Source organism: Oncorhynchus gorbuscha, linkage group LG01 (genome assembly GCF_021184085.1).
Source record: "Oncorhynchus gorbuscha isolate QuinsamMale2020 ecotype Even-year linkage group LG01, OgorEven_v1.0, whole genome shotgun sequence".
NCBI lineage: Eukaryota > Metazoa > Chordata > Actinopteri > Salmoniformes > Salmonidae > Oncorhynchus > Oncorhynchus gorbuscha.
Genome location: NC_060173.1, coordinates 69,614,767 through 69,642,330, shown reverse-complemented (window position 1 = coordinate 69,642,330; position 27,564 = coordinate 69,614,767). Strand labels below are relative to the sequence as shown.

At 43.5% G+C, this 27,564-nt stretch overlaps 1 protein-coding gene across 3 annotated transcripts; it reads right to left on the bottom strand.

Annotated features, from left to right (window-relative positions):
• Positions 1-648: 648 nt before the first annotated feature.
• Positions 649-27,564, bottom strand: LOC124041471 (G-protein coupled receptor 183). 3 transcript variants are annotated; one of them, XM_046359105.1, is made up of 3 exons: positions 8,289-8,658; positions 5,616-6,004; positions 649-2,599 (listed from the first exon to the last, which is right to left on the bottom strand). In XM_046359105.1, exon 3 carries the CDS (start codon positions 2,564-2,566, stop codon positions 1,466-1,468), a length of 1,101 nt encoding a protein of 366 aa, XP_046215061.1. In that variant the 5' UTR covers positions 2,567-2,599; positions 5,616-6,004; positions 8,289-8,658; the 3' UTR covers positions 649-1,465. The 3 variants fall into 3 exon arrangements, with proteins under 3 accessions (XP_046215061.1, XP_046215053.1, XP_046215043.1); XM_046359097.1 differs by lacking the exons at positions 5,616-6,004; positions 8,289-8,658 and adding an exon at positions 27,421-27,564; XM_046359087.1 differs by lacking the exon at positions 5,616-6,004 and having other exon boundaries at positions 8,289-8,575.

Genomic DNA, 27,564 nt, shown 5'->3' with positions numbered 1-27,564 from the left:
TTTTCCCTCAGTCTGCTGTCTATGCCAGATGGTGTGTTGTGTTCTTAGTAATATGTTGTTGTGACAGCAGTCTGTGTGATGTCTTCCTGTGACAGCCATCATGTGGTTGGCATCATGTCTGTGTTTCTGGCAGCACTTCTTTAGGTTGGGGTATAGGTGTATTCTTATGGAACCCAGCACTATGGAATTATATTACAGAATTCAATTATTCTTAACACAAATTCAAATAATTCAGATTCAATTTGTGGTGGCACTAATATCACTCCATGCAGCACTCTCAGAAAACAACAGTATAGGTTAGTCTAGCAGGTGTAAATGTTTTGGTGGACAGACGAATGCAGGCCAATGTGGGTTGATCATTCCAAACTAATAAAACATTCCTTTCTTAGGCATGTCCCCAGGCTAATTTAGACATGACTTTTACAAACAAGCATCCAGTGAATAAAGGACACAATCGTGTTATAAAACAATCAGTCTATATTCTACTGTATTCTGTGTAACACTGCCCTCTTGGGGCTCAGCAAAGTTACTGCGTTGTGCTGGGCAAGCGTTGTGGACCTACAGTGAAGTCAGGTCAACATCACCAATGTGGACGGATATTTATTGTATCTTTCTGAGAAATACCAAATGACCTTGAACACCACGGGATAATTTATTTATATTTCTTATTTATTTAAAATGACATGGTTTGATGGCCACATACAACAATCACATTAATCAAGAACAGAGGGAAACCATTGTGAACAAACAAAATCATACATTTGAACATCTTGGTAAAAAATGTCATTGATCCTGATTCAATTCATTGAGGGACATGGTTACATTTAGTACATGGTGTTGAACTATTTTACATTTATCAATAATCACAAGGTTATTTTGAAGAATAATTCATTAAGTGTATATACAAAAAGTATAATCAACATGGTTTCTAATCTTCATTCCTCTGCATTGTAATGGTCCAAAGCTTTGTATTCTTTGGTCAGAATCTCTGAAACAATTAAGTAATATTCAGCTGTCCATTTCAATACATCTTCTCATGCAAGTGGCCATGCTGTGTAATAATGTTCTTATGTGTTTCTTCTTTTGATCAACTTGTCATTATATAGGCAAGCACTTTGTTGGATGCAGAAACAGTCTGCTACCTGGGCTGTCCTAGATCAGTGTCTCTATTTCCAGAAGATGCCTCTTTAAACTTGTAATCAGTTATACAGTTATAGTTCTCCTCAGAGATCCTCTGGCAATTTGCTGGTTTCTGTCTCACTGCTGGGAACGGATTGTTGGCTGCTGAACTGTTGGTCATTGGCTCATCATTCTCACTGGTCGTTGACTGGTCATTGGCTCACCGGTCTGTTGGCTGATCGTTGGCTCACCGGTCTGATTGATGGTTGTTGGCTCTCCAATATGTTGGTTGGTCTTTGGCGCACCATTCTGTTGGTTGGTCGTCGGCTCACCTTTCACCATTCTCTCACGGTTTGTGTCTGGTGATGTTGAGGTGGATCTTCATACCATCGTTGACGTCTCTGGACGACCCCTCGGGCAATGTCCGTGCTGCGCTGGAGAAGGACACGCTCACCTGCCTCTTCAGGATCTTCAGCACCTTACTCTTGTAACCCTTACAGGCAAAGAAGTAGATGAATGGATCCAGGCAGGAGTTGAGGTTCATCAGACAAACAGTGAAGTGTAAGGAGATCTGGAAGGCTGTGAGTTCAGCACAGTCTGGTGTGTAGATCAGCTTTCGGATCATGTATTGGAGGAGGTTGATGTGATAGGGGCTGAAACAGACCACAAACACCAGGGAGACGCAGCAGATCACCCCGATTGCTTTTTGGCTGCGCCCCGACTTGTCCGTCAGCTGATTGGCCTTGGCGGCGAGGCGGAGTTTATAGCACAGTATGGAGTAGCACACCAGGATGGTCACCACGGGGACTCCGTAGCCTAGGAATACGGCGCCAATCAGGATATAGGAGATGTTGGGCACCGGTTCGAAGTTGGGATACTCCATACAGGTGATGAAGCCATCAGGTTCCTCGTTAGTCATGGGCATGGAGAGGAGGGGCAGAGTTTGCATTAAGACCAGCAACCACACCCCGACACAAATGTACCGGACATTGGAGACCTTACGGAAGCGTGCGAATCGGAGCGGCAAGACGACAGCAATGAACCGGTCCACACTGAGGCAGGTCATGAAGTTGACCCCGGCGTAAGTGTTGATGTAGAAGATCAGCCCTGTGAACTTACACAGGGCCTCCCCCAGGGGCCAGTGGAAGCCCAGGGCGTAGTAGATTATCCGTAACGGTAGTGACAGTGTGAACAGGATGTCGGAGATGACCAGGTTGGCGGAGTAGAGCGTGGTGGAGTTCATCTTCTTCACGTTGGGGCGGATGATGTGGAAGGCCAGGGCATTGCCCAGCAACCCCACGGAGAAGACGATGCAGTAGAAGAGGGGCATGAGGACTCGGGCATAACCCCGGTGGTTGTACAGGGTAATGCAGGTGTCTGAGTCGTTAAGGGTGGGGGTTGGATGGCTGGAGGTTGTAGGCTGGTTGAAGGTCCTCATCACCTCCATCTTGGGGCCAGTGGAGAGGGAAGCTAGCTATATCTGTGAAAATAAGAAAAAAGCAGCTTTGTCAATGCCAAAATGTTCACGTTTGCACTTAGAAGTACACATCACTATTGTCTGAATGGATGTAGATGTACACTGAGTGTACAAATCATTAAGAACAACTGTACTTTCCATGAAATAGACTGCCAAGGGGAATCCAGGTGACAGCTACAACCACATATTGATAAACCCACACAGGTTAAAGAAGGATTTTGAAGCTTTGAGACAATAGAGACATGGATTGTGTATGTGAGCCATTCAGAAGGTGAATGGGCAAGACAAAATATTTAAGTGCCTTTGAACGGGGTTTGGTAGTAGGTGCCAGGCGCACCAGTTTCTTTTCAGAACAGCAGCGCTGCTGGGTCTTTCACACTCAACAATTTCCAGTTTGTATCAAGAATGGTCCACCACCCAAACGACATCCAGCCAACTTTACACAACTGTGGTAAGCATTGGAGTCAACATGGACCAGCATCCCAGTGGAATGCTTTTGACACCTTTTAGAGTCAATGCCCTAATAAATTGAATCTGTTCTGAGGGCAAAAGGGTGGAGAGGGTGCAACTCAAAATTAGGAAGGTGTTCATAATGTTTTGTGCGCATAAAGTACATGCTAAATGACCAATTCACGTCACGTCACAGGAAAGTATTTGTGTTAAAAGGCACACTAGGAAGTCTACATCCCTACAGGGCACTCATACACTAGGAAGTCTGCATCCCTACACTCTACGGGCGCTTTCACATATCCTGGACCCTGCCCAGGCAGTGGGTCCAAGATCCAGGACCAGGGTACGAGGTATTGTGACGCGGCAACACCCTTTGCTGATGTTCGCATGCAAAAATGTTAACATACGAAGTTGCAACCAAGTGATTTTAGTTATTTTCCGTTGGTCATTAAACTTTTGTTAGCCAGCTAACGTTATTTTTTACATACTATTAACTAACTTAATTAGCTAAATTAGCTAAGATACAACAAAATTAGTTCAAATAAGGGTAAAGGGGCGACATTAACTTTCTGTGAAACTGATACCTTATTGGAGATCTCGGATATGGGTGGAATTGACAAATACCCACAAAATACAGTGGTTTATGAGAATATTTGCGAACATAAGGGGGCAAAAGGCTATTTAACCTTTTACTGCAGGGGGCTAAATCTGTGTCACAAAGAGTGTTTCTTGGTAGTTTTAAAACAGATATAAATTGGAGATTTGCATCCCAATATTACACTTTATGTTCATTCTGAAAGTATTCAGACCCCTTCCCTTTTTCCACATTTTGTCACGTTACAGCCTTGTTCTAAAATTTATTAAATTGTTTATTATCCTCTTCAATCTACACACAATACCCCATAATGACAAAGAAAAATCTGAAATCTGACATTTAAATAAGTATTCAGACCCTTTACTCAGTACTTTGTTGAAGCACCTTTGGCAGCGATTACAGTCTCGAGTCTACTTGGGTATGACGCTATAAGCTTGGTACACCTGTATTTGGGGAGTTTCTCCCATTCTTCTCTGCAGATCCTCTCAAGCTCTATCAGGTTGGATGGGGATTGTCAATGCACAGCAATTTTCAGGTATCTCCAGAGATGTTCGATTGGGTTCAAGTTCAGGCTCTGGCTGGGCCACTCAAGGACATTCAGAGACTTGTCCTGAAGCCACTCCTGTGTTGTCTTGGTTGTGTGCTTAGGGTTGTTGTCCTGTTGGTGTCATGTTCTTTCAAAATCGAACCCAGAAGCAGACCAGGACAAGGAGAGTAGGAAGAAGGTGAGTATTTATTTACAAGTGAATGTGAATGGGTAGATATATCCAGGTGGCGTAGCGGGCAGCGGTGGTGAGTTGATGGGAGTAAATAGGTGGATCCAATGGGGTAGCGGAATCCTCCGACGACCAGGCGGGAATGGGGTAAATGATCCGGGTGAGTAACTGAATACAGAACAAACGGAGGTAAGTTTAAGGCATGCAATACGTAAAAAACAACAAAACAAATTCTATCCAACTTGAGGCTGATACTATGGCACAACATACTGTTCATGGCTAACGATCCGGCAGGGAATGGATGTCAGGTCAGAGCTTTTGAAGGGGAGAGGTGATGATCAGGACAGGTGTGCAGATTACTGATGGGGATACAGGTGCGGGTGAACATCGATCTCCCAACAAGCTAATTCGCCCGGCAACCAGACAGGGTGCGTTCCAGGACACCGGAAACACACTCCAGGACAGACACAGGAAGCGGGATTCGTGACAGTTGGAAGGTGAACCTTTGCTCCAGTCTGAGGTCCTGAGCACGCTGGAGCAGGTTTTCATCAAGTATCTCTCTGTACTTTGCTCTGTTCATCTTTCCCTCGATCCTGACTAGTCTCCCAGTCCCTGCCACTGAAAAAAATCCCCACAGCATGATGCTGCCACCCCCATGCTTCACCGTAGAGATGGTGCCAGGTGCTCCCTTCCAGTTGCATTGCTGAGAATGATTTGTTGTTGTACTTCATCCTCCTCAAAAGACTCATTATACATTTCGCTAAAATTTATTCAGCACCCAGAATGCCGTAATTAGAGTGTTCATTATGTCAATGTGAGAGTCATTGCGTTTAAGCAAACACCCCCATCTTCCCTTCGGTTGACCAAAAGCCCTCTCTAAAGTCATGTGAGAACTACTGATCCTCTCATTAAAGTTGATCTACACAGGTGTGATTGCTCTCTGAGTAGGGCTTCATCAGCCATGGAAGAAGTGGGTGTGCGGCATCTCCTAATATTACAAGTGGCACAAAGGTCTCAGTCCATCATTGGAGTAGTCTGCCCTCCTGACCCTTGGTAAACGGTGCTGAGTTTGCCAGCACACGGGCATCATGTACTGTGCCTACCCAACCAATCTGGATGTCCGATGTTAATGTTCATTTGTGATCTACAACCCCTTTCTGGACCAAGAGTAAAACCTCTATCTGTTAAACAAGTCCCACTTGTCTTGTGGTGGAGCTATGATGGGTATATGTGTCATCGATTGCTCCACAGCACTGACCTGATTCTGGTTGACGGTCCAGGAATCTGTTACTATGTCTCTGAACTCAGCCTCAGTTGATGTCTTGATATGAAGGTGTAACATTTTTTCCCGGATGAGACTGGCAATTTGATTAGTGACTGTGCATGCAGTTGACAAACCTAGACCAAACAATAACAAGATTGTTCGGTACTCTACATTAGTGGCAGCCCTCCACAGACAAATGGCAACAGGCTGCTCCACAGACAGTGCTTCCCTGTAATGACACTGTTGCTAGACAATATCACATAGACTGAGGAATGTTGTCTCCCTCATCCTAAAGTTCGCTCTCCACTCTGTCAGTCCAGCCTTCAAATGCAGTCATCCACCACTGTGCCTCCCTTGGAACAGCCCATATACTCCAGTGGAGGCTGGTGGGAGGAGATATAGGAAGACGGGCTCATTATACGGGCTGGAATGGAATCAATGGAACAGTCAAACTTCCATATTTTACATTTACATGTTAGTCATTTGGCAGACACTCTTATCCAGAGCAACTTACAGTACTGAGTGCATACATTTTCTTACATATTTACTGTCGGCCTCCATTTATTCCATTCTGGCCATTTACAATGAGCCGTCCTCCTATAGCTCCTCCCACCAGCCTCCATTGATATACTCTTGGTAAAAGAGAATTACACTGTTTAGGCTTACTACTATGAAATTGTAAAAAGGAATGGTAGACTACAATATAACAATTCTAGCCAAGATAGATCTTACAGACCATAATGATAGATCTGATCTAGACTTATTTGAAAACAGAATATACATTTGTTTTAAAATTAAATCATATATGCCTGCCATCGTGTCATTTTGGCTAGTGTTCTTCATAGATATTAGATTGCTGGTGCCACATATCATACAACATTGTAAATGTCCTTGTGGGTAAATGTTTGTGACTGTTTTTATAGGCTATATAGAGGCAACAAGTTGGAGAGAAATAGCTAGGCATCTGGATGAGTATGCTGAGAAACATATTCAACCTCAACTCTTGATTCATCCTTAAAAAGCATTGGCCTCAGAGTTGTTGTGTGAGCCTCCTGTCTTGGTTTAGGCAGATAGGGGGGAATTCCAACCTGAGGTAAGCATGCGTAAATGGAACGTAATTCCTTTTCTATGCCCCTTTCTCTCTACACATATTCTGACCTTCAACTTAAACATGAGAATAGCATACTATTCGTTTTGGGTGGACATCAAAGAAATGAATGTGTGGTGGAGGTGTGTCTACAGATTCTGATAGAAATAACACCATTCTCCATATGCACTGTAATTTACAAATTGATAAGCTCTATTGATAAGAGATAGGTATATGAGTGAGACGTTTGGTTAAGTGGGTTGTAGATATAAATTACAAATGTTTTATATTTATTTTACTGTATGACCGCTGGTGTGATGGAGTGAGAGGTTGGGCATGTGAAGGTCGGTATATTCCCGCTCGTTGGCTACATCTGCTGGCCAGGAAGGGTAAGACCCTAGTTACACACACCTGAATATAATTAGGTTGGAGGTTGGGTGGTAGCTGTGTATCCTGGCTTTGGTCAGATCTGTTTTTGGTCTGGAGCAGCAAGCCTTTACTGACCCCCCACTGCTACACTAGAGACAATTGTGAAACCAGCCTCATGGCAGCAAACTGAAGCAGATCAACACATGACCTTTTCCACAGTGAAGTTTTAAATAAACTATGTTTCCTGACTCATTAACACAAGGCCAAATCCAAGGACTCAGGGCTGTATTTCATTGTGATCTGTAGTTACAACCTTCACACACGTTTTTCCCCCCTCTAATATATATATATATATATATATATTTTTTTTTTTTAATATTTGCAGAAGTGCTATAGCCTTTTGTCTGGAGTAAGATCATGGTAAAAACCGTGTGGCCACTATAGAGGTCCTATAATTTGCTCTTCTTTATATAATTCTATGGTGGCAACAGCATTAGAGTAAGGTGTTACAAAAGGTGCTATCTAGAATCTTAAAGGTTTTTCTGCTGTCCACATAGGATAACCTTTTGAAGAAGCATTTTTGGTTCCAGGTAGAACCTTTTTTGTTCCAGGTAGAACAATTTTGGGTCCCATGTAGAACCCTTTCCACAGAGGGTTCTACACGGAACCCAAAATAGTTCTACCTGGAACCAAAAAGGGTTCTACCTGAAATCAAAAAGGGTTCTACCTGAAACCAAAAAGGGTTCTCCTATGGGTTATTTAAGGATGAGTCATTTGAGCATTAACGGCCCCAACCTCTTAACCACTAGATATTTGAGCCACAGTGTGCAACATTTAATTATATAGATTCAGTATCACTGAGCCACCTGGTTACATCTTTATTTATATATTACTAAGTTCTAAACTGGCCTGGTATAACAGCCAGGTCTCAAGGGTGTGCCCTTGGGTATGAGCTTCCTAAGTTGTTTTGATGATGTGAACCTAATCATGATTAATCAATTGTACATTGAACCTGAGAAAAAAATATTGTTAGCCATAGTTTACAGTTCTCAATACTGCAACTTTTATTTTGGAACAATTTTTGGGTTTAGATTTTCGCTTCCCAATACTTTCCCAATTCTACCTAAACGTCAAGTCAAATAAATGCTTTACTTGAAATAATGAATACACAATCAACAATTGAAGAAACCAAAACACAAATGTGCACCTACCAAAACCAGCTGTATTATTGCATACTTCCAAAGTGTCAGAGTAAAGCAGGATAGTTCTTCCTTGGCGCGAGACAATTGTCCTTTCAGAGTTCAGCAGAGACCATGTTCCCCCAGGGTTTTAGAGCAGAGTGACACAGAGTGACAAATAGAGAACTATGTTTGAGGGGCGGGCAGACTCTCGTAACCATAGTGACATTATAATATTCCGTGTTGCTGTTATGTTATGTTCTTGAGTTTGTGGATCCCCCCCCCTCCCATGTCTCTGTCTCAAGCTGTCGCATATCTACACAGCCATTTTTTAAACATGTTTTGTCTGTTTTTAAGACTATTTTGAATATAGTACAGGATATAGACAGGGAACTTAATCTCAGATTTAGTTGAGTCATTTACTACTTGTGTTAACCATCTCTTTTAGAATAACAAACAGATTTCCCACATGTTAATAATTATGAATTAATGGTGAATGTCAATTTAGCTAAATATGATAGATAACTGATCAATCAGTGTTCAATGTTGCTATATGCTCGCCCTCAATATCATTAGGTGTTTCTTTTGTTCATACACTACTGTCAAAGTATTCACATCCCTTGACCTTTTCCACATTATGTTGCTTTAAAAAGTGGAATTCAAATGGATTTAATTGTAAAAAAAAAATTTGTCAGACATCTACACAAAATACTCTAATGTCAAGGTAGGATCATTTAAAAAAATACATTTTTTTAAATCATGAAAAATCAAACACTAATGTATCTTGACTAGATAAGTATTCAACCCACTGACTCACTTCGTGTGAGAATAACCGTTGACAGTGATTACAGCTGTGAGTTTTTAAGGGTAACTCTAAGAGCTTTCCACACCTGGATTGTGCAACATTTGCCCATTTACATTTACATTTACATTTAAGTCATTTAGCAGACGCTCTTATCCAGAGCGACTTACAAATTGGTGCATTCACCTTATGACATCCAGTGCATCTAAATCTTTTAAGGGGGGGTAGAAGGAATACTTTATCCTATCCTAGATATTCCTTAAAGAGGTGGGGTTTCAGGTGTCTCCGGAAGGTGGTGATTGACTCCGATGTCCTGGCGTCGTGAGGGAGTTTGTTCCACCATTGGAGGGCCAGAGCAGCGAACAGTTTTGACTGGGCTGAGCGGGAACTGTACTTCCTCAGTGGTAGGGAGGCGAGCAGGCCAGAGGTGGATGAACGCAGTGCCCTTGTTTGGGTGTAGGGCCTGATCAGAGCCTGGAGGTACTGAGGTGCCGTTCCCCTCACAGCTCCGTAGGCAAGCACCATGGTCTTGTAGCGGATGCGAGCTTCAACTGGAAGCCAGTGGAGAGAGCGGAGGAGCGGGGTGACGTGAGAGAACTTGGGAAGGTTGAACACCAGACGGGCTGCGGCGTTCTGGATGAGTTGTAGGGGTTTAATGGCACAGGCAGGGAGCCCAGCCAACAGCGAGTTGCAGTAATCCAGACGGGAGATGACAAGTGCCTGGATTAGGACCTGCGCCGCTTCCTGTGTGAGGCAGGGTCGTACTCTGTGGATGTTGTAGAGCATGAACCTACAGGAACGGGCCACCGCCTTGATGTTAGTTGAGAACGACAGGGTGTTGTCCAGGATCACGCCAAGGCTCTTAGCGCTCTGGGAGGAGGACACAATGGAGTTGTCAACCGTGATGGCGAGATCATGGAATGGGCAGTCCCTCCCCGGGAGGAAGAGCAGCTCCGTCTTGCCGAGGTTCAGCCTGAGGTGGTGATTCGTCATCCACATTGATATGTCTGCCAGACATGCAGAGATGCGATTCGCCACCTGGTCATCAGAAGGGGGAAAGGAGAAGATTAATTGTGTGTCGTCTGCATAGCAATGATAGGAGAGACCATGTGAGGTTATGACAGAGCCAAGTGACTTGGTGTATAGCGAGAATAGGAGAGGGCCTAGAACAGAGCCCTGGGGGACACCAGTGGTGAGAGCGCGTGGTGAGGAGACAGATTCTCGCCACGCCACCTGGTAGGAGCGACCTGTCAGGTAGGACGCAATCCAAGCGTGGGCCGCGCCGGAGATGCCCAACTCGGAGAGGGTGGAGAGAAGGATCTGATGGTTCACAGTATAGGAGGCAGCCGATAGGTCTAGAAGGATGAGAGCAGAGGAGAGAGAGTTAGCTTTAGCAGTGCGGAGTGCCTCCGTGATACAGAGAAGAGCAGTCTCAGTTGAATGACTAGTCTTGAAACCTGACTGATTCGGATCAAGAAGGTCATTATGAGAGAGATAGCGGGAGAGCTGGCCAAGGACGGCACGTTCAAGAGTTTTGGAGAGAAAAGAAAGAAGGGATACTGGTCTGTAGTTGTTGACATCGGAGCGATCGAGTGTAGGTTTTTTCAGAAGGGGTGCAACTCTCGCTCTCTTGAAGACAGAAGGGACGTAGCCAGCAGTCATGGATGAGTTGATGAGCGAGGTGAGGTAAGGGAGAAGGTCTCCGGAAATGGTCTGGAGAAGAGAGGAGGGGATAGGGTCAAGCGGGCAGGTTGTTGGGCGGCCGGCCGTCACAAGACGCGAGATTTCATCTGGAGAGAGAGGGGAGAAAGAGGTCAGAGCACAGGGTAGGGCAGTGTGAGCAGAACCAGCGGTGTCGTTTGACTTAGCAAACGAGGATCGGATGTCGTCGACCTTCTTTTCAAAATGGTTGACGAAGTCATCTGCAGAGAGGGAGGACGGGGGGGGGGTTCAGTAGGGAGGAGAAGGTGGCAAAGAGCTTCCTAGGGTTAGAGGCAGATGTTTGGAATTTAGAGTGGTAGAAAGTGGCTTTAGCAGCAGAGACAGAGGAGGAAAATGTAGAGAGGAGGGAGTGAAAGGATGCCAGGTCCGCAGGGAGGCGAGTTTTCCTCCATTTCCGCTCGGCTGCCCGGAGCCCTGTTCTGTGAGCTCGCAATGAGTCGTCGAGCCACGGAGCGGGAGGGGAGGACCGAGCCGGCCTGGAGGATAGGGGACATAGAGAGTCAAAGGATGCAGAAAGGGAGAAGAGGAGGGTTGAGGAGGCAGAATCAGGAGATAGGTTGGAGAAGGTTTGAGCAGAGGGAAGAGATGATAGGATGGAAGAGGAGAGAGTAGCGGGGGAGAGAGATCGAAGGTTGGGACGGCGCGATACCATCCGAGTAGGGGCAGTGTGGGAGGTGTTGGATGAGAGCGAGAGGGAAAAGGATACAAGGTAGTGGTCGGAGACTTGGAGGGGAGTTGCAATGAGGTTAGTGGAAGAACAGCATCTAGTAAAGATGAGGTCGAGCGTATTGCCTGCCTTGTGAGTAGGGGGGGAAGGTGAGAGGGTGAGGTCAAATGAGGAGAGGAGTGGAAAGAAGGAGGCAGAGAGGAATGAGTCAAAGGTAGACGTGGGGAGGTTAAAGTCACCCAGAACTGTGAGAGGTGAGCCGTCCTCAGGAAAGGAGCTTATCAAGGCATCAAGCTCATTGATGAACTCTCCGAGGGAACCTGGAGGGCGATAAATGATAAGGATGTTAAGCTTGAAAGGGCTGGTAACTGTGACAGCATGGAATTCAAAGGAGGCGATAGACAGATGGGTAAGGGGAGAAAGAGAGAATGACCACTTGGGAGAGATGAGGATCCCGGTGCCACCACCCCGCTGACCAGAAGCTCTCGGGGTGTGCGAGAACACGTGGGCGGACGAAGAGAGAGCAGTAGGAGTAGCAGTGTTGTCTGTGGTGATCCATGTTTCCGTCAGTGCCAAGAAGTCGAGGGACTGGAGGGAGGCATAGGCTGAGATGAACTCTGCCTTGTTGGCCGCAGATCGGCAGTTCCAGAGGCTACCGGAGACCTGGAACTCCACGTGGGTCGTGCGCGCTGGGACCACCAGATTAGGGTGGCCGCGGCCACCCGGTGTGGAGCGTTTGTATGGTCTGTGCAGAGAGGAGAGAACAGGGATAGACAGACACATAATTGACAGGCTACAGAAGAGGCTACGCTAATGCAAAGGAGATTGGAATGACAAGTGGACTACACGTCTCGAATGTTCAGAAAGTTAAGCTTACGTAGCAAGAATCTTATTGACTAAAATGATTAAAATGATACAGTACTGCTGAAGTAGGCTAGCTGGCAGTGGCTGCGTTGTTGACTTTGTAGGCTAGCTGGCAGTGGCTGCGTTGTTGACACTACACTAATCAAGTCGTTCCGTTGAGTGTAAACGTTTCTACAGTGCTGCTATTCGGGGGCTAGCTGGCTAGCTAGCAGTGTTGATTACGTTACGTTGCGTTAAAAGAACGACAATAGCTGGCTAGCTAACCTAGAAAGTCGCTCTAGACTACACAATTATCTTTGATACACAGACGGCTATGTAACTAGCTATGTAGCTAGCTACGATCAAACAAATCAAACCGTTGTACTGTAATGAAATGAAGTGAAAATGTGATACTACCTGTGGAGCGAAGCGGAATGCGACCGGGTTGTTGAGTGTTGTTGAGTGCGGAAGTTCTATTCGGTAGACGTTGGCTAGCTGTTGGCTAGCTAGCAGTGTCTCCTACGTTAAGGACGACAAATAGCTGGCTAGCTAACCTCGGTAAATTAAGATAATCACTCTAAGACTACACACTCTAAACTACACAATTATCTTGGATACAAAGACAGCAAAGACAGCTATGTAGCTAGCTAACACTACACTAATCAAGTCGTTCAGTTGAGTGTAATAGTTTCTACAGTGCTGCTAATCAGTGGACGTTTGCTAGCTGGCTAGCTGCTGGGCAGTGCAGTGAAGACTACGTTAGGACGACGAAATACGATAATTACGCAATTATCTTTGATACAAAGATGGCTATGTAGCTAGCTAAGAAGAAATTGCTAAGATTAGACAAATCAAACCGTTGTACTATAATGAAATGTAATGAAAAAGTTATACTACCTGCGGAGCGAAGTGCGGATGCGACCGCTCGCTCCAACCCGGAACCCATCATTTTTTTCAAAATTCTTCAAGCTCTGTCAAATAGTTTTTTGATCATTGCTGGACCACTGTTTTCAGGTCATACATTTTTAAACAGATTTAAGTCAAACTGTAACTCGGCCACTCAGGAACATTCACTGTCTTCTTGGCAAGCAACTCCAGTGTAGATCTGGCCTTATGTTTTAGGTTATTGTCATGCTGTGTCTGGTATAAAGCAGACTGTCCCAGGTTTTTCCCTCAAGGATTTTTCCTGCACTTAGCTCCATTCCATTATTTTTTTTGTCCTGAAAAACTATCTTGTCCTTAACGATTACAAGCATACCCATAACATGACGCAGCCACCACTATGCTTTAAATTATGGGGTGTGGAATTGTGCCAACAAAAGTGGAATTCAGTAATGTGGTACTCAGTAATGTGTTGCACTAGATTTGCCCCAAATATAACAATTTGTATTCAGGACAAAAAGATCATTGCTATGCCACATTTTTTGCAGTATTGCTTTAGTGTGTTGTTGCAAACAGGATGCATCTTTTGGAATATTTGTATTCTGTACAGGCTTCCTTCTTTTCACTCTGTCATTTAGGTTAGTAATTGTGGAGTAACTACAATGTTGTTGATCCATCCTCAGTTTTCTCGTATCACAGCCATTAAACTCTGTATCTGTTTTAAAGTCACCATTGGCCTAATGGTGAAATCCTTGAGTGCTTTCCTGTATCTTTGTAGTGACTGGGTGTTTTGATACACAATCCAAAGTGTAATTAATAACTTCACCATGCTCAAAGGGATATTCAATGACTGCTTTAAAAATTTTTTTTTACCAATAGGTGCTCGTCTTTGTGAGGCATTGGACAAACTACTTGGTCTTTGTGGTTGAATCTGTTTGAAATTCACTGCTCGACTGAGGGACCTTACAGATTGGGTATATGTAATGGGTACAGAGATGAGGAAGTCATTCAAAAATCATGTTAAACACTATTATTGCTCACAGAGTGAGTCCATGCAGCTTATTATGTGACCTGTTAAGCAAATGTTTACTCCTGAACTTATTTAGGCTTGCTATAACAAAGATGTTGAAGACTGAAGACATTTCTTCTTTTCCTTTTTAATTCTTAAAAAAATAAAACATTCATAGTTGATTCCATGTTGAAATTATGCTGTATGTGTAGTCCAGTAATACAAACTATACATTTAATCCATTTTAAATTCAGGCTGTAAAACAACAAAATAAGGAAGAAGTTGAGGGGTGTGAATACTTTCTGAAGGCACTATAGTAATTATGCTACATAGTAAGTTCTCTTGGCAACGGGGTGTGCCCTGGAGAGGATGTGGTTTGAGCCACGTGTGTGTTCATGGCCCCCTCTATCTGTTTCATATCTTGACAATCATTGACATTTTCTTATTTTCGCTGTTCTTTGCTTTCGCAGTACAGCTCTGGTTTTGTGGTTTGGTATGTGTTCTCTTCCACGAAATGACTTACATCCCTTCACTTTTTCCACATTTTGTTGTGTTACAGCCTGAATTTAAAATGGATTCATTTGAGATTTTGTGTCACTGGCCTACACACAATACCCCATAATCCCAAAGTGGAAATATGTTTTTAGAAAAAAAAAATCAAAAAAATTATGTAAAGCTGAAATGTCTTGAATCAATAGCTATTCAACCCCTTCGTTATGGCAAGCCTACATAAGTTCAGGAGTAATCATTTGCTTATCAAGTTACATAATAGGTTACATCGACTCACTCTTTGTGCAATGATAGTGTTTTAACATACAGATAATTGTAAGGTCCCTCAGTCGAGTAGTGAATTTCAGACACAAATTTAACCACAAAGACCAGGGAGGTTTTCAAATGCCTCGTAAAGAAGGGCTATTGGTAGATGGGTAAACCAAATAAGCAGACAATGAATATCCCTTTGAGCATGGTGAAGTTATTAATTACACTTTAGATGTTGTATCAATACACCTAGTCACTAGAAAGATACAGGCATCCTTCTAACTACAATAGGAGAAAACTGAGGATGGATCAACAACATTGTAGTTACTCCACAATACTAACCTAATTGACAGAGTGAAAGGAAGCCTGTATAGAATACAAATATTCTGAAACATGTATCCTGTTTGCAACAAGGCACTAAAGCACTACTGCAAAAAATGTGGCAAAGCCATTATATTTTTGTCCTGAATACAAAGTGTTATTTTTGGAGCAAATCCAATACAACACATTACTGAGTACCACTCTCCATATTGTCAAGCATAGCTGTGGCTGCATCATGTTATGGGTATGCTTGAAAACCTGGTTCAGTCTGCTTTCCACCAGACACTGGGAGATGAATTCACCTTTCAGCAGGACAATAACTTAAAACATAAGGCAAAATCTAAACTGGAGTTGCTTACCAAGAAGACAATGAATGTTCCTGAGTGGCTGGGTCTTAGTTTTGAGTGAAATCTGCTTAAAAATCTATGGCAAGACCTGAAAATGGTTTTCTAGCAATGATCAATTTGACAAAGCTTGAAGTATTTTAAAAAGAATAATGGACAAATGTTGCACATTCCAGGTGTGGAAATCTCTTAGAGACTTAATTAATTAATTAATTGAATTTAATCAATTGTGAATTCAGGCTGTAACACAACCAAATGTAGAATAAGTCACACACACAAGAAGGTATGCATACATACATACACATTGGTCATTCTTAAATTGCAGTGGCATTTGCATTCCTCGCCTTCGCAACCATGAACAGCACTTTAATATGAGTTGAATTGAATTAGGGCATGCAAACTCAAATTAGAGCAAGCAAATTAAGTAGAGTTGTAGTGATATGTTTTGGGGATTTAGAGATACATTATAGTGTATATAGAAAATTATGTGGACACTCTTTCAAATGAGTGGATTTGGCCATTTCAGCCACAACCGTTGTTGACAGGTGTATAAAATTGAGTACAAAGCCATGCAATCTCCATACACAAACATTGGCAGTAGAATGGCTTTACTGAGGAGCTCAGGGACTTTCAACGTGGCACCATCATATGATGCAACCTTTCTAACATGTCAGTTTGTCAAATTTCTGACCTGTTAGAACTGCAAGTGCTGTTTGTGAAGTGGAAACGTCTAGGAGCAACAACGGCTCAGCCGCGAAGTGGTAGGCCACACAAGCTCAAAGAATGGGACTGCCAAGTGCTGAAGTGTGTCTGTCCTCGGTTGCAACACTCACTACCGAATTCCAAACTCCCTCTGCAAGAAAAGTCAGCATAAAAACTCTTTGTCGGGAGCTTTATCAAATGCGTTTCCATGAGCGAGCAAGCCTAAGATCAACCTGCGCAATGCCAAATATCGGCTGGAGTGGTGTAAAGCTCGCCACCATTGGACTCTGGAGCAGTGGAAATGCATTCTCTTGAGGGATGAGTCATGCTTTACCATCTGGCAGTCCGACGGATTAATCTGGGTTTAGCGGATGCCAGGACAACGCTACCTTCCCGAATACATAGGGCCAACTGTAAAGTTTGGTGGAGGAGGAATAATGGCCTGGGACTGTTTTTCATGGTTTGGGCTAGGACCCTTAGTTCCAGTAAAGGGAAATCTTAACGCTACAGCATACAACTACATTCTAGACGATTCTGTGCTTCAACCTTTGTGGCAACAGATTTGGGAAGGCCCTTTCGTGCTCACCATGACAATGCCCCTGTGCACAAAGCATGGTTAATCCAAAAATGGTTTGTTGAGATCAACATGGAAGAACTTGACTGGCTTGAACAGAGCCTTGATCGGAATGAATTGGAACGCCAACTGCGAGCCAGGCCTAATCGCCCAATATCAGTACCCAACCTCACTAATGCTCTTGTGGCTGAAATGGTCATGTAGTATGTCTATCTAAATGTGAAGAGTGGATGTGTAGACTTTCACAGTGATTTCATTAATAACATTTTACCTTTATTTAACTTAGCAAGTCAGTTAAGAACAAATTCTTATTTACAACGACAGCCTACCCCAGCCTAAACTTAACGACGCTGGGCCAATTGTGCACAGCCTTATGGGACTCCCAATCACGGCCGGATGTGATGCAGCCTGGATTTGAACCAGGTACTGTAGTGATACCTCTTGCACTGAGATACAGTGCCTTAGACTGCTTCACCATTTGGGAGCCGTTGATTAGGTGGTGTTTCTAAATAAAAGTGTCATTGGTGTTAATCAATTTAAATGAAGAAAAATTAAATTGTGAACAAAATGATTAATCATATCACTAGTAAACTATTTTTAAAGGGTTCAAGATCTAAAATTTGAGCATCTGGTGGCCTCCATTTTAGAAAAAAAAGGTATTGCCAAAATTGTGTTATTGGTGTTACCATCATTGGTATTACTACTCCTACTGGTGCTACAATGACAGAATAGTGGTAAAAATGATTTAAGCTGCCATATTAGCTGATTCAGAATGAGAAGATTTACCTCATTTATAATGTCAATCTGGAATTGGTATATACATTTTTGGACATTGATAGTAATTATATTTACCCATTTATTGTTGAAGAATATAACTTATAAATGCTGCATGAGCTTCGTTCAACTGTTGTACACCTTCAGAACCCAAAATATCTTGAGGATATTCTGCCATCTGGCCTCACCAAAGAGTCTAGAGATGACCCAGTTCTATTTGCCCTACTTCAGTCTTTGTTCACCACCTGATGATTTGATCTGCGAGTGACGACCAGAGAAGAAACCACTTGTAAAGGCCCCCTTCACACTTCAAATATGAACATTTCTTTTGAAGGGTAAAATTATAGGACTGTTTTGCTCTTCAAATATCACTGAATGTAATATTGTATCAATGGCATGCCCATTCTCTGTTACTTTCTACTATATGACCATGATCACATCTAAGGTGGCAGTGCTAAATTATTGATGTCCAAATAGCAGAGAATCACATCCGTTTTCACCAAGTCGAGTAGCTTAATGTGATAGACAGAATAGCAAATGTGTAGTGCTTAGTGCAGTGTTGTGTGTGGGGTTGTGTCCAGTCCACTGCCTGTTTGACATACTCTCCTCCTGTCTTTCCTGTCCTCATCTATCCTATCAATAAAAGCACATAAAATACAAAAGGTAAATATCAAGAGCGACTATATGTAAGATCAATGATATAGCATTATTTTACATTTACATTTAAGTCATTTAGCAGACGCTCTTATCCAGAGCGACTTACAAATTGGTGCATTCACCTTATGACATCCAGTGGAACAACCACTTTACAATAGTGCATCTAAATATTTTAAGGGGGGTGAGAAGGATTACTTTATCCTATCCTAGGTATTCCTTAAAGAGGTGGGGTTTCAGGTGTCTCCGGAAGGTGGTGATTGACTCCGCTGTCCTGGCGTCGTGAGGGAGTTTGTTCCACCATTGGGGAGCCAGAGCAGCGAACAGTTTTGACTGAGCTGAGCGGGAACTGTACTTCCTCAGTGGTAGGGAGGCGAGCAGGCCAGAGGTGGATGAACGCAGTGCCCTTATTTGGGTGTAGGGCCTGATCAGAGCCTGGAGGTACTGAGGTGCCGTTCCCCTCACAGCTCCGTAGGCAAGCACCATGGTCTTGTAGCGGATGCGAGCTTCAACTGGAAGCCAGTGGAGAGAGCGGAGGAGCGGGGTGACGTGAGAGAACTTGGGAAGGTTGAACACTAGACGGGCTGCGGCGTTCTGGATGAGTTGTAGGGGTTTAATGGCACAGGCAGGGAGCCCAGCCAACAGCGAGTTGCAGTAATCCAGACGGGAGATGACAAGTGCCTGGATTAGGACCTGCGCCGCTTCCTGTGTGAGGCAGGGTCGTACTCTGCGGATGTTGTAGAGCATGAACCTACAGGAACGGGCCACCGCCTTGATGTTAGTTGAGAACGACAGTTTGTTGTCCAGGATCACGCCAAGGTTCTTAGCGCTCTGGGAGGAGGACACAATGGAGTTGTCAACCGTGATGGCGAGATCATGGAACGGGCAGTCCTTCCCCGGGAGGAAGAGCAGCTCCATCTTGCCGAAGTTCAGCTTGAGGTGGTGATCCGTCATCCACACTGATATGTCTGCCAGACATGCAGAGATGCGATTCGCCACCTGGTCATCAGAAGGGGGAAAGGAGAAGATTAATTGTGTGTCGTCTGCATAGCAATGATAGGAGAGACCATGTGAGGTTATGACAGAGCCAAGTGACTTGGTGTATAGCGAGAATAGGAGAGGGCCTAGAACAGAGCCCTGGGGGACACCAGTGGTGAGAGCGCGTGGTGAGGAGACAGATTCTCGCCACGCCACCTGGTAGGAGCGACCTGTCAGGTAGGACGCAATCCAAGCGTGGGCCGCGCCGGAGATGCCCAACTCGGAGAGGGTGGAGAGGAGGATCTGATGGTTCACAGTATCGAAGGCAGCCGATAGGTCTAGAAGGATGAGAGCAGAGGAGAGAGAGTTAGCTTTAGCGGTGCAGAGCGCCTCCGTGATACAGAGAAGAGCAGTCTCAGTTGAATGACTAGTCTTGAAACCTGACTGATTTGGATCAAGAAGGTCATTCTGAGAGAGATAGCGGGAGAGCTGACCAAGGACGGCACGTTCAAGAGTTTTGGAGAGAAAAGAAAGAAGGGATACTGGTCTGTAGTTGTTGACATCGGAGGGATCGAGTGTAGGTTTTTTCAGAAGGGGTGCAACTCTCGCTCTCTTGAAGACGGAAGGGACGTAGCCAGCGGTCAGGGATAAGTTGATGAGCGAGGATGATATCTACACGGGATGATTTGTGATGATTCAATTATGAACATTTATCAACATAAAAGTGTGACACTGGTGTTTTCCATTATCAGGATCTCTTGTAAACACGCGGAGGTATCTCAGTATAGCGGGTGGGACATTAGGACCCAGAAGCCCGCACACCGTCAGCAGTTTTACTCACGCTAGACAATGACGAGAGCCATTTCCTGGCAGGCCTGTTAGTTGAAACGGCTCTATTAACCTTTGAAGAAGGGTTGGCGTATGTTACTGTGGTCAATGTTAGCACTAGTGTTGTGTATCTCCAGCCTAGGATTACATAAGGAGCACTTTACTCATTTGATACAATCCAACCTCAAGAGTCCACCATCTCATTTAACAAAGACACAACCACCCAAGGTCCCATTACTGTGACATGTCACCAGATTTCAGTCGTAGGGACAAATTAACTGGAGTTGAATGGATCGATCTGGCTTGACACCTGGCGAACAAACTGGTGTTAAGAACTTGCTGTTGCAATTCAAATATGTGTTCTCAAAAGATTATAGTGACCTTGGCTATACATCCGAGCACCAGATCCCACTGTTTGAAGATGACTAGGCACGTTTACTGTCGCATTCCCCCATATCAGTTTGAAGCTGTTACAGGTCATATCAGACAACTGTCAGAAGAGCATGTCATGAGGGAAGTTTGTAGCCCCTACGGTTCATCTTTGATACTGGTTCAGAAGAAAGATGGCTCCCTAAGAATGTGCGTTAACTACAGCCAGTTAAATGCCAAAACTTGCAAGGAGGATGCATGCCCATTATCTATGATTGATGCTCTGATTGGATGCTCCAACAGGTGCCAAGTGGTTCTCTACTCTAGATCTTGCCAGTGGTTACAACCAAGTCCCAGTATCAGAAGCTGACCATTACAAAACTGCTTTCTGTTTATTTGAGTTCAATAGGATGTCCTTTGGGCTATGTAGCACTAAGACCACACTCAGTCAGTTGTATAAGGAAATCAGCTAACGGGATACCACTCACCCAGAGGTGGCGCTCCTAGTGGCCGGAGACTTTAATGCAGGGAAACTTAAATCTATCAACAATTTCTATCAACATGTTAAATGTGTAACGAGAGGGAAAACAATTCTAGATCACCAGTACTCCACAAACAGAGAGGCCCTGCATTTGGTAAATCCAACCACAACTCTATGCTCCTGATTCCTGCATACAAGCGAAAATTAAAGCACGAAGTACTAGTGACTTGGTCTATAAAAAAGTGCTCAAATGAAGCAGATGCTAAACTACATGACTGTTTTGCTATCACAGACTGGAACATGTTCCGGGATTCTTCCGATGGCGTTGAGGAATACACCACATCAGTCATTGGCTTCATCAAAAAGTGCATCCATGACGTCGTCCCCACAGTGAGCGTACGTACATACGCCATCCAGAAGCCATGGATTACAGGCAACATTCGCACTGAGCTCAAGGCTAGAGCTGCCACTTTCAAGGAGTGGGATTCTAACCAGGAAGCCTATAAGAAATCCCGCTATGCCCTCCGACGAACCATCAAACAGGCAAAGCATCAATGCAGGACTAAGATCGAATCCTACTACGCCGGCTCTGACACTCGTCGGATATGGCAGGGCTTGCAAACCATCAGACTACAGTACAAAAGGGAAGCACAGCCGAGAGTTTCCCAGTGACATGAGCCTACCAGACGAGCTAAACTACTTCTATGCTAGTTTCGAGACAAATAACACTGAAACATGCATGACAGCACCAGCTATTCCATAAGGATGTGTGATCACACTCTCCGCAGCAAATGTGAGTAAGACCTTTAAACAGGTCAACATTCACAAGGCCGCAGGGCCAGACGGATTACCAGGATGTGTACTGCGAACATGCACTGACCAACTGGCATTTGTCTTCACTAACATTTTCAACCTCTCCCTGTCTGAGTCTGTAATACCAACATGTTTTAAGCAGACCACCATAGTGCCTGTGCCCAAGAACACTAAGGTAACCTGCCTAAATGACTACCGACCCGTAGCACTCACGTCTGTAGCCAGGAAGTGCTTTGAAAGGTTGGTCATGGCTCACATCAACACCATCATCCCAGAAACCCCAGACCCACTCCAATTTGCATACCGCCCCAACATATCCACAGATGATGCAATCCATATTGCACTCCACACTGCTCTTTCCCACCTGGACAAAAGGAACACATTTGTGAGAATGCTATTCATTGACTACAGCTCAGCGTTCAACACCAGACTGCCCTGGGAAATACACCTCCTTCTGCAACTGGATCCTGGAATTCCTGACGGGCCGCCCCCAGGTGGTAAGGGTAGGTAATAACACATCCAACACTCTGATCCTCAACACAAGGACCCCTTAGGGGTGCATGCTCAGTCCCCTCCTTTACTCCCTGTTCACTCATGACTGCACGGCCAGGCACGACTCCAACACCTCTCATTAAATTGTCTGATCACCGACAAAGACGAGACAGCCTATAGGGAGGACGTCAGAGAACTGGACTCAACGTGATCAAGACAAAGAAGATGATTTTGGACAAAAGGAAAAAGAGGACCGAGCACGTCCCCATTCTCATCGACAGGGCTGCAGTTGAACAGCTTGAGAGCTTCAAGTTCCTTGGTGTCCACATCACCAACAAATTAACATGGTACAAGCACACCAAGACAGTCGTGAACAGGGCACGACAAAACCTATTCCCCCTCAGGAGACTGAAAAGATCTGGCATGGATGTTCAGATCCTCAAAAGGTGCTACAGCTGCACCATCGAGAGGATCCTGATGGGTTGCATCACTGCCTGGTATGGCAACTGCTCGGCCTCCGACCGCAAGGCACTACAGAGGTAGTGCGAACAGCCCAGTACATCACTGGGGACAAGCTTTCTGCCATCTAGGACCTCTACACCTGGCGGTGTCAGAGGAAGGCCCAAAAAATTGTCAAAGACTCCAGCCACCGTAGTCATGGACTGTTCTCTCTGCTACCCTACGGCAAGCGGTACCAAAGCGCCAAGTCTAGGTCCAAAATACAGCTTCTACCCCCAAGCCATAAGTCTCCTGAACATCTAGTCAAATGGCTACCCAGACTATTCGCATTGCCCCCCCTCCCCTCTTAACACCACTGCTACTCTCTGTTGTCAACTATGCATAGTCACTTTAATAACTCTACCTACTGTACATGGACATATTACATCAACTAACCGGCACATTGACTCTGATTCGGTATCCCCCTGTATATCGTCTCACTATTATTAATTTACTGCTGCTCTTTAATGACTTGTTACTTTCATCTCTTATCCTTATCCATATTTTTTTTAAACTGCATTGTTGGTTAGGGGCTCGTAAGTAAGTATTTCACTGTTGTATTCGGCACATGTGACTAATAACATTTTATTTTGATTTGATCCTTAACTAGCTTTGAAAAAGTCAATCCATTCTTCTCCAATATTAAAAAAAAATAATGCTTGTAACGTCAACAGTAGGCATGTTTCGGAGGGGCGGGGAGGGGCAGACATGCACACACACTTGCAAAGATGTCCAGCTGGCAGGCAATCACTGGGATATGTTTCTAAGTGACAGAGTGAGGGCTTTGCATAGGCGCTTTGTTGTGTTTTTTTTTGTGGGACTGGGAAAATTGGCTTGGAACGTAAAATTACGTTATTAACCGGTTCCCATGCTTTTAAAATCAAGTTTATTTTCCGGAACAGTATATATCACTTTTGTTCACGGTTCTGAATCCGTTTTCAGTTGTGTTCCCTGAACCAGGTCCAATCATTGACTTGTAATATCTTAGCCTAATATGATCCACTATTGCTAGCGATCGTCAGGAACAACCACACAAACGTGACAGAGGAGAGAAAGGTAAACTAACGATGTCATAGAATGACGTGAAATGTCATTAAACTAACACTAAAGTGGCGTTTATGCACTGAGTAAACAAAACATTAAGAACGTCTGCTCTTTACATGACAAAGAATGACCAGGTGATTCCCGGTGAAAGATGTCACTTGTTAAATCCACTTCAATCAGTGTAGATGAAGAGGAGCAGACAGGTTGAATAATGATTTTAAACCTTGAGGCAACCGAGACATGGATTGTGTAGTTTGTGTCAAGAACTGCAGTGCTGTTGGGTTTTTCACACTTAACAATTTCCAGTATCAAGAATGGTCCACCGTCCAAAGGACATCCAGCCAATTTGACACAACTGTGGGAAGTATTGGAGTCAACATGGACCAGCATCCCTGCGGAACGCTTTCGACACCTTGTAGACTATTCAGTATGCCCCGACGAATTGAAGCTCTTCTGAGGGAAGTGAAGAATGGTGTTCCTAATGTTTGGTATATTCAGTAAATGTGGGTATAACTGACGGTGGCTACCAATAGTGTCTAATATTTAACATGATACAAAGTCTAAAAAATACAGTGAAAAGTCTGGGGATATAATTTAATAATATATGCCATTTAGCAGACGCTTTTATCCAAAGCGACTTACAGTCATGTGTGCATACATTCTACGTATGGGTGGTCCCGGGGATCGAACCCACTACCCTGGCGTTACAAGCGCCATGCTCTACCAACTGAGCTACAGAAGGACCACACCATTGTAGAAATCATTAATCAGCTCTGTAAATCGGACGCTATTCTGTCATTTGCTCATACTGAAACCTATAGCTTGGATCTCAATTTCATCCCTAGTTAGGTCAGCAGTTTTTAATTTTACTGGGCAAGTCAGTTAAGAACAAATTCTTATTTTCAATGAGGGCTTGGGAACAGTGGGTTAACTGCCTTGTTCAGGGGCAGAATGACATGTTTACCTTGTCAGCTCGGGGATTTGATTCAACAACCTTCCGGTGACTGGACCAATGCTCTAACCACAAGGCTACGTAAACTTCACTGTGGGAAATTGATATGTTGATATGCATCAGTTTGCTGCCATATATTTGTCTCCCACGATCATAAAGTACAATTTATACGTAGCTTATGGAGAACGCGTTCAGAATAGAGATCAATGAAATATAGTCATTAATATTTAGCTCAGTTTCAGAACCCATGCGTAGATTTAAAAACACCAATTTCTCACAATATGTAGGTTTAGGGAATTTTCCATGATTTCTAGGCATTCGTGGAAAATGGGCTTTATGCAAGAAAAAAAAAGATAAATAGAATTAAACAGAATATAAACATTTAAGTCATTTAGCAGACGCTCTTATCCAGAGCGACTTACAAATTGGTGCATTCACCTTATGACATCCAGTGGAACAGCCACTTTACAATAGTGCATCTAAATCTTTTAAGGGGGGGGTAGAAGGATTACTTTATCCTATCCTAGGTATAAACTGTTGGTCCCAGTATGTAAACTGTTGGGTCCCATGTTTCATGAGCTGAAATAAAAGATCCCAGAAATGTTACATATGCACAAAAAGGTTATAAACTTTAAAAATGTGTTCACAGACAAATTAGGAGTATTTCTGTCTGTAATAAAGCCCCCTGCTCAGTCATGTGAAATCCATAGATTAGCACCTAATTGATTTATTTCAATTGACTGATTTCCTTATATGTACTCGGTAAAATCTTTGAACTTGTTGCGTTTTGATTTGATTTGATTTAGTATGTAATAGGGAGAATAGTGTACAACACCCCTCACTGACTACGGAACTGTGTGATCACACGGTGAAGTATTGCGCCAGGCTTCAGGTTCAAACTGCCTGGTCTGCGCTCAGCTCCATAATGATTTAACTAGCCGAGATCTATAATGTTTTTACATTAAATATCATCAACTGTTAATGATCCTAACAGTACATGGGCAGTTAAATATGTGTGGTTATTAGGCCTACTGTCGATACTGAAAGTGGCTAATATTTAACATGATAGAAATAGGAAACATAGCAAGTCAGGGGGATGTCAGGGGGATGTCAGGGAGTCAGGGAGTCTGGGAGTGCCCAAAGGTTAAATTTGGCACAGCTGTCATTTTGCAATGCTTTGCATTGCCATCACATTCTCACACGTACCCATTTGGCTTGCTTCTCCAAGCTTCATCCCTTCAAGTTAAACGGCCATGGATACAATACAAATTCTGCACAATGGCACATTTCATAAACATCACTGTGGGAAAGGTAGGTAAAGTTGATATGTTGATATGCTTCAGTTTGGTGACATATGACTGGTTGCGCAAGAAAACAGCGGTCATAAGGTCAAATAAATCTAAAACAATTATAATGTACCAGTATAACTTTAGAGCGTCCCCTCGCCCATACCCGGGACCCTCTGCACACATCAACCACAGTCACCCACGAAGCATCGTTACGCATCGCTCCACAAAACCCGCGAGGGGAACTACTACTTCAAGGTGTCAGAGCAAGTGACGTCACCGATTGAAATGCTATTTAGCCACCGCTAGCTAAGCTAGCCGTTTCACATCCGTCATATATATTTAAAATCCTCTTATCCATACTGCATACTCATTTAAATAGCTATTATCTTGAGCTCTAATCAATTAGTTAATTACAGAGCACGGAGAAAGGTCTTATTTTTATCGGAAAAAAATAAGTAGATGTTGCATTACCTCATGCCTAAATCCATGGTCAGAATACGGGTACAAAGAAAAAGAAAAATGTATAAAAAGGGAATTAAGTTCCATTTATGCACGCGTAACTCGGGTCCCCTTAGTGAGAACCATTGGGTATGTGAGATTCCAACTGACTTATTTTCCTGTTACATCAGCATTCATCATTATGCAACAATTTAGTGTTAACAACCTAATCCGAAAACAATATCAACCTCAGATTTTGGTTCAAATAGTATTCGTTTTCTTTCAAATAATTAGTTCTGTTATTAACATAGAGCCCTTAATGTAACGGTAAATCTAACCGCAGGCGGCAGCGCTATAGGTTCAGGGGTGTGCCAGAAATATTTTCTCTATTTTCACTAACACAATTATCCTTGCACATGCTGGTGTTGGCGCTTCAAGTTGTGTATGTACGGTCTTTTATGTATCACTTGGAATCAACCCCAATTCCAACGTTAGTCCGTTATAGTTTGTTAAATATCTTACAGAAACGAAATAACAACATGTAGACCTATCTTTGCAAAATACGTTAACTTGAACCTAATTTGCAGTCCACATTGTTCTAAGTAATTGCATGGCTTCAATAGCATTCCTACTGATATAAGGGGTGGGTCTACTGTAAATGTCATTATGGCTGAACATGGACATGCCAAGCATTGTCAATAAGCAAGATAACATTAATTATCGATAAGGCCTAAAAATAGAACGAATAATTCTAATAAAATTGTTTAAAAAAGGAAACTTGTTTTATATCACACTTACAGGTTCCGTAATTTCTTCCCGTGGGCATGTAATGTTAAAACGCAGACAATGGAGGGTTTTACGCACATCCAAACTTTTCTCAGTAGCTGGACCAAGATCCAATTCAATGAGAAAGAGAGAAGGTCAACTCACCGTTATACTGCTCCCAAGTAGGCCAATGTTTTATAAAAAATGATCAGAACCATTTTATAGAGCAGATCACATTCACACATCTCCAGATGCTGCGTTGCATGCGCACCACGGACGTTGAAACCGTAAAACAAGGAAGGTGATACA